This window comes from Merops nubicus, unplaced genomic scaffold, assembly GCF_000691845.1.
Source record: "Merops nubicus isolate BGI_N331 unplaced genomic scaffold, ASM69184v1 scaffold20231, whole genome shotgun sequence".
In the NCBI taxonomy this organism is placed as follows: domain Eukaryota; kingdom Metazoa; phylum Chordata; class Aves; order Coraciiformes; family Meropidae; genus Merops; species Merops nubicus.
The window spans coordinates 91,714-99,671 of NW_008588168.1; the positions used below are offsets into that span (position 1 = coordinate 91,714).

At 44.1% G+C, this 7,958-nt stretch overlaps 1 protein-coding gene across 1 annotated transcript in view; it reads left to right on the forward strand.

Moving 5' to 3' along the window:
• BBX (bobby sox homolog (Drosophila)) overlaps positions 1 to 3,589 on the forward strand; it is a 46,148-nt gene extending 42,559 nt beyond the window's left edge. Inside the window, exon 12 of the mRNA XM_008949191.1 lies at positions 3,477 to 3,589. Within this exon, the coding sequence (XP_008947439.1) occupies positions 3,477 to 3,589 (113 nt within the window). The remainder of the gene's footprint in view (positions 1 to 3,476) is intronic.
• Positions 3,590 to 7,958: the final 4,369 nt, after the last annotated feature.

The following is a 7,958-nucleotide window of genomic DNA, read 5'->3' on the forward strand; positions in this document are numbered from 1 at the left end:
GGGGGCAAGCCAGGGCTAGCAGGTGCTTGAGTCCTGTGGCAGCTGCTGGAGTGCTGGGAGAGGAGGAGCCATGCAGAACATTTCCTGTGGAGAACAATGGGCAGGAGAGAGGACTTCGTTTACACTTGCGAATGGCTGTATATTTTAAAGTTTTTTTTTAGCTTTCTATAGGAAATCACATCCAGGGTCCACTGCCTAACAATAGGCATTTAGGTTAGTTAGGTGTTTTTCAGCCCTGGAGTTTTCTTTGGATTGAATGCAAGTGGCATTCGTTCAAAATCTGGCAAGTACTTTCCTGCTCTCCCCACGAAACAGGTGTAGCCCAAGCAGCCATCCTGGGGTTGGGGGTACCTGAGCTGTGCCCCTGGGGCACTTGCTAATAAGAGCTGAAAAGGGCTATTAATTCTGTCCCAGCCAAAACCAGCACTTGATCTCAGGAGTGTCCCCTTGTTCAGCCTTTCCTACGTGCCGATGTCCTCTCTGGTCCAAACTATATTTTGCCTTCTCCATATTGGCTTAGTTCAGTTAATTTCTGTTAAAAGCTCTGTGATTCATACTTCAGTACGGCACGCAAAGATCCTGTGTCGGGCAACTCATTGGCTTAGGCCTTAGACTAAAGGCAGGATGGGATGTGGCTGTTTTTGAAGAACCACCAGATAGTCTATTCAGTAATTACTAGACAAAATTTGCATGTGTGAGTGTGAGAGTGATTGCAGTTTGGCTTTTCAGAGAGGACAGTGAGTGTACCCCCTAGCTTACTCTAGTGCAGACTGGGAGTGTGGCTGAAGTTTGTCATGGATCCAGAAATTATATTCTCAGGTCTGAGTATGACATGACCTATTTAGCTGTTAGTGCATCTTTTGTTTTATTATATTCATGGCCAAAGGGGACTCAAGTGTCAGTGGGCACTGTCTCACAGCAGTAACAGTTAAAAGGGAAGGAAACTGGGAATTTCCTTATATAAAGGCAGCTTCTATTTTGACACCACTGAATTCAATGTCCCAGCATTTTCCACTTGGGAACAAAATGTTACATGCAAGTGGCATGTGCCTTGGAGGTACCTACATGTCAGAGATACAAGCTTATGGCAAAGATGGCTTGGATGGTAGAAAAGAGGTCAGAGACAGGTTTCCTTCTTCATGCAGTGCTTGTTGTCTTTTTGTGAGGTTTTTCATCACAGTTATTCTGCACAGAGTTGGTGACATTGTCTGGCAGTCTGTGATACTGATGGAAATGGTCTATAGCCTGCAGATTGAGCTGTAGAAATTGAGACTTCTGTGATACCATGTAACATGCTGCTTATTCTGAGCACCTCAAAAAACAACACTAATTTGCCAATTTGAAAAAAAAATAAATAAAATAAAAACACCAAGCAAACAAAAACCACACAACAAAAATGTCATAAGAATCATCTAGTTATATACTTCTGTCTGTGTCTTCTTGTGGATCTGTTGTGGGAGGAATTGTCTTTGTTGATGTGGGTGAAGTGTTTGACCTTAGTCTTCAGAAAAGCTCAGTTTTTTCGCTTGGGCTTTCCCTCAACCTGTCTGAGCTTTTTCATTCCTTGTTTTGCATTGTTATTGCACTGACACTAGACTGCTTATCCAGCTCTGATACTTGGGAAGCTATTGTAAAATTTGCAGAACACTTGAATCAGCTTGAGTGAATATGGCCTCTTCTGTTGAACTTTCTGATATTTTCTATACAAGTTCTTGTGAAGTTATTCAGATGGTGTCTCACATGGACTGTATTTGGTTTGTTGTTTGACTTCTAGATTTTTGAGAGCTTGTTAATCTTTCCCCGAAGTTTTGATTTCTTCAGTAGTAAAAAAACCAAGCAGCAGTGAACCACAAAGCCAACAGTACAAAATCTTAGGGTTTCTCTGCCTGTTCCTGGTTGTTCTTTGCCTTTCAGTAATTATCAGTATTATTCAAACAGCCTAGTGTTTATGAATGGTTTTCCCCTCATAAGACTATATCCTTCTTCCACGTGCTACACTGTTTTCTCCTTCTTCCCCTACATATGGAGAGTCAGTGAGGCCAAATTACAGATACATGACATAGACTTGCCTTGTCTCAGTAGCCAATATGTGTGTCTGGTTCCTTTTAAGGATGTGGAGGAGGCCAGTATTTGTGGTGGATAGAATTCTGTTCCAAGGCAGCTGCAAATGGGAAGGACAGCCTCCTGTTAGGCTGTAAGCTGTCTTGTCACCTGCAGTGTATCTCATTGCTGCTTGGGCCAGTCTGTTCTGAGCTAGCCTAAAGATTTGGCTTTGCTGCTGCTATCTTTGGGAACTGATTTTTAAAGTGCAGTTTCTGAAAAGCAGCTCCATAAAAATAGCTTTGCAGTGTAGAGATTATGCATCTGTTATCTTTGGTCTGCTATGTCTGTTGCTGTTGTATCACTGTTTACTCCATTAGTGAGACAAAGGATAGATTCTTGATGACCTCTGCTAGTGACATACATTGTGGTCCAATGTCACGTGGGATGTCTTCTGACTACTATGAATAAAGACTCTGTTATCATAGTAGGAATACCACCATGAGCTTGTACTTCTGTACTTAATATAAACTTATTTCTGGTCATCAAAAAGGCAAAATATAAACTTATTTCTGGTCATCAAAAAGGCAAAGGTGACTCTTGAATCCTGTGGTGGGTTTGCCCTGGTTGGTAGGCCTGTCCCCCTGCTGTCACTCACTCACATTCTGCCAGTGGGACAGGGGAGAGAACTGGAAGGGCAAAAGCCAGGAAAAATAACCCTCCCTGGTCAAGATAAAGTTTCCTAAGTGAAGAGGAGGAAGTAAGGTGATGCAAAGCCAGGACTCGCCATTGGCAACCTGCTGCCCAACCAGTCCCTGAGCAGTGACTGCTTTGGAAATAAGCTCCCCCCAGTTTTATTGCTGAGTGTGACGTTACATGGTATGAAATACCTCTCGGCCAGCGTGTGTCAACTGACCCAAATGTGTCTTCTCCCAACCTCTTGTGCAACCTCAGCCTCCTCACTGGGGTGGCAGAGTAAGAAAGAGAGATCTTGATGCTCCATAATCACTGTTCATCCATAGCTGAAACACTGGTGGGTGGCCAACACTGTTTTGGTCACCAGTCTAAAACATGGCACCATCCAGGCAGCTGTGAGGAAAGGCTACTCCATTCCCACCAAACCCAGTACACGTGCAAAAGAGATTATCTCTTTAAACAAGCAAGCAAACCCTTGTTGTGTGATGTGGCTGAGGTTTCCGAAGGTCATCATTGTCTAAGATACTTTATATGCACTTAGGTATTGGGAGCTGATGGGCTGAAGTACAGCCTGCTGAAAGCCTCCAGAGTCCATTCTTCTGGAAGGCCAGGTTTTGTGCTTCCCTATGAAATGGCATCCTGTGTTAGTGAAAGGGGAGGTTGTATAGTACATGTTGTGACTGTTGTACTCTTTTTTAAAACTGCTAATTAAAAGTATGTATTATTAATGTTGTCTGTAGGTTCATTCCAGTCTCAGAAAAAGAACTTATTCCACAAAATTGTCAGCAAATGTAAGCACAGAAAGGAGAAGCTTAATGTTCCGGACACAGGTACTGGTGCTTTACTTAGTTAAGGTTTTGGGCCACCTTCTCTCTCAATTCAGTCCTGTGGAAATGCTTCTAGACAGAGGCTGCTCAACTCTCTAGTCTTTGATTGCTTTGGTCCCTTATTTCTCTCTCTGCTTTGATTCCATTAGCTCCTGGATCCAGTTGAATATTACCTTATTCCAATATGAAGCTGTTTTGGTTTTAATTGACATGTCCCTTAATTACTGTTTCCCTGATCCAGACGACATGCAGCAGAGCTGACAAAGCTAGGGCAGTTCTGCAGTTGGCCCTGAACTCTTTATGTTGCCCAGCTCATGGCTCTTTAGTCCTGTGGTTGCTCTTATCTCCAATCCTTCTAGATCAGAGATCATATTATTTGTCCCTTTGCCAGAGCATTTACCCAAGTCCCTATGTCCTCTCCGTGTGTTTTCCTGCTGTCTAAAACTTTGCAGACTGCAGCTGCCCAGGATGCAAGAGCTTGTTTCTGCACCAGTTCTCAGAAACACTAACTGAAACACTCACCAGCCCTCCCTCTGTAGAAATCTTAACAGCTTTGTTTTCCTCAGGTTGAAGATAAATTTGACAGGTTTTTTAAGTTGCATCCTGGACTTGCTCTGCCTACTGTCCTGCTGGTACCTCTCCAAAGTCTTTTTCTTGTTGCAGTGTTGTGGTCCTGCATACCTACGTACTCACAAGTCCAGGGGGCATTTTTAAGTGTAGAGTATGTACAGGATTATTACCTTAGCCAGCTTCCATGAGCTTGGTTTTGGGTTGGGTTTCATTTGGTTTCTTTTATAGCAATGTTGCCCGCACTATCCAAGTCATGCCCAGGCTGTTCCTTGGCCCTTCCACAGTGGAGTTCTCTCCCGCATCATCCCTGTGGTATAGAAGAGCCTCTCTGGTTCTGCTTACTTGGGTAGCTCCATTAATTTCTTCCCTGCACCCCCCCGGCCCCATCCATATCAGTCTCTAAGGTGATAAAATTACTACCCCCACCTCAGTTACCAGCTTATTATCTTTCTCTAAGGTTTGGCCATGTCATTTCCTCCCTTTCCTGATGTTTTCTGTCCTCTGTGCTGCACGTGCACTCTTTACCCACATAGGGTCTGCCAGCTTTACTGCATCCTGTGGTGTAAATATTTTGAAATCACTTGCTGTTTCACTGTGTTTGTACAACGGACCCCCATGTTTTGGGGGTCGCTTACGAGAAGTAACTATCATGCTTCCATGCTGGTGTGAAAGAGGCATCATACACTAACACAGCTTTTATTGGGTGCCATTCAGATTTTTGTTTCTGAATTATTAATAGACCATGTAGACAAACCAATAAGGAAAACAGGTGTTAAAATTCTGTGGGAAAAGAAACAGAAAGCATTTAATACCTGATAGAGTAAAAAATATAAGCACTTTAAAATGCAAAATGTATCTAAACAAAATGTTAAAACCTCCATTTGATTAAACAAAACCAGCCTGTTTTGATACAAAGTGTGTACTATGATCAAAGATTCAAGCCTGGCAAGTGTTGAGTACCCTGGCCTCATTCCAGCACAACAGAGGCATGTCCTTGGAAGTTAAGCATATGAATTATGTCATCATGTCTAAACATTAAAGATGTGTCTGCGCATTTTCTGAAATAGGGCCAGTTTGCCAAGTTCCTCCCAAGGCTGAAGAGAAGAAGCAAGGAACTTAGCAGTGTTACACAGCCCATGTAGTAATCATGGAGAGAGAGAGAGAGAGATACTTGTGGGGAACTGACTTTTCTCTGAGTTACAGAGTGGAAAAAACATCTGGGTTCTTGCCTACTTGTAAGTGTACCATGTAGTGACACTGACCTTGGTCAGCAAGGTGCAGTGTGTGTATGGCCTTGGCAGGCACTGTGCAGCCGTGCCATTGTGTGCTGCCTGTGTAAGTTCATCCTTCTCCTTGGCAGCATAGCCCTAAACTCTTGAACTCTGCTGCCCCATGCTCTGCAGCATTCAAGCTGAGAGTCCCAGCATCTTTATTTCCAAACATAGAGTGATTTAGTGAATCAAACACTACATGAAAATTTCAGTTCTTTTGTGGTTAGTCTTTAATTGTGGGGAGTCATGAGTTTATAATGAGTGGGTTTGGGTTTTAGGGAGTCAATTTTTCTGGGGGAAGGAGCTTGAATATTCTTATAGATGAAGAAGAGACTCTTGGAGGTGTTGCTGTCAGCAGAGGCCATGCTGGATTCACGTTTTGCTGTCTTGAAACGCATGTGTGCCTGAATGCATCCTGTGTTTCAAAGGAAGAAAAATAAGCGCAGTAAAGGCAAATTTTGACATGACTGGATCATGTTGTCTAAGTTTGGTTTGAATATCTGAATTTTGACTCCACGTGACCACATCGTGCACAGCATCACAAGTGCAAATCACCATATTATGAGTTTGCAGGTGTTTATAGAGATAGATACAGCCCAGTAACATACCACTGGTCATGCCACAAGCCCTGCTCCTCCTAGCAGAGAGTGCACAGCAATGCAACTGAGTGTGTTAAGAGAGATGTCACTTCTTAGGAAGACTGACAGTAGCACAGCAGAACCCAGCCCTGTTTGAGGAGGTTGAACACCGCTCAGCTGAGAAATCTGTTTTCCGCCACACTGCCAAGGCTTTCTGGTGGCAAACAATACTTTAAATAACAAGGAGTAAGTCAGAACCATTGACTACTTGCAGGTAAACTTAGTGAGCTGTGCTGAGGGCTCTTTCATGGTTTGTGTAGCAGCCAGATGCAATGCTGGCATTTGTACCAGAAGGGGAGAAGAGGAGGTGAACTTAGACACCAGTTTCAACAGTAGCTGGTGTGTGAAGGAGCCCATCTCCTGTGGCTGGTAGAGCCAACTGCTTCTGATGATTTAGCTCTCCCACATGCACATCAGTCTGTACAGCCTTAGCACATATGTTTGAGAAAGAACAGAAAGTGCAGGACATTAGCAGAATGACCTGTTTTCTTTTTCCCCTTCTGCTGAGAAAGCCCTGTTGTGTGGGGCCTGCAGCCCAGAGGGAGCCAACAGCTCTGTGCCACTGTGCCTTTAGCGTCCATCCAGGCTGGAAGAGGGCTGGGTCAGCATAGGCTCACGCAGCAAGAACTATCCATCCTGGGCAGCTGTTCCATACACCTGGCTTGACTGTCTGCTGCTTTGTCAGCTGCTGTGTCTCTGCTTGTTAGTCCCCAACCCTTGCTGCAGCTCTGGGTGCTGTCTGACCCCGTGAGCCATATTGCCACAGCACTCTCTTGTCAGAAGAGCTAGAATTTCCACTAGGGTGTAGGTCAGAGCGTGCTTGGCGTCACTTCCTTGGTGACATGCTTCCCCAGGCACTGGTGGCTTGAAGCTGTGCTCTGCCTCGCCAGGCTTCCCCTCTTTAACTTAACAGATACCGTTCAAGCATTACCAGTGTGCTTAGACCTGCAGAGCACTCATTCTCCGATAAATGTGGCAAAACTTCTGCAGCTCTCCCTCGTAACAGATAGGTATTGCTGAAGAAATTCTTCTAAATCTGTTTGTCTTGCTGGGATTCAATCTGAAGAGCTTGTCCTCTTCCATGTTGTGTGTTGGGTCAGTCTAATTGACTTCATTTTTTTTGTTCACAGAAATGGAGGGGAAATAAGACTCACATACTCTGCATGTCTGCAGAATAGGGTAAACAGTCCATGCTAACGTTTAATAAGTCTAGCTCAGGAGACACTCACGCAGAGAGCTCTAGATGTTTTTCTGTCAAAGTCATTTTTGTCAGGGTGGTGTAAGCATGTCACAAGGCCCACATCTTCATACCGTGTGCTCATCTCTGCCACAGTAGCCCTGTAGGTTACTGTGTGCCTTACTGTCATGCAGAAAGCGAACCATGGAAACACCTGTTTGCAGGACTGCACAGTAGCTGCAGAACCTCAGTTCATTTCTAGACAGCTTTCTCCTGAAAACTACCTGAGATCTACAGGGGACAGCTCTTCAACACAGGATCGTGTGGAAACACAAAGGATGTGAAAGGGATTAAAGAAATTATTAAAGAGAAGTACAGGGAATTAAACTTGCTTAGCCCTGTCCTTTCTGCACAGCAAAGCCAAGTTCTGGTTTGGAGCATCCATATGGAAACACCTTTGTCAGCTGAAGCAATGGGGTCCTGTTCCTCTTGAGGTTGGTGCAGGAGGACCCCTCTTAACATCTAGCTTTGGTATACAGCATCTGAAGCATAGACTCCTTTCTCCTCTGGAGTTCAGTGCAAAGGCTCTTGTGGGTTAAGCCTTTGTGTGATATACTCCAGGTTAGGTTTTATGTCTGCTTGAATAGTAACCTGTAAAGAAGTCAGTGAAATGATTTCTTAATTTAGTGTCCACTAGGACTGCTAGAGAAGAAACAAGAAGCTCTTTATTTCAACAACC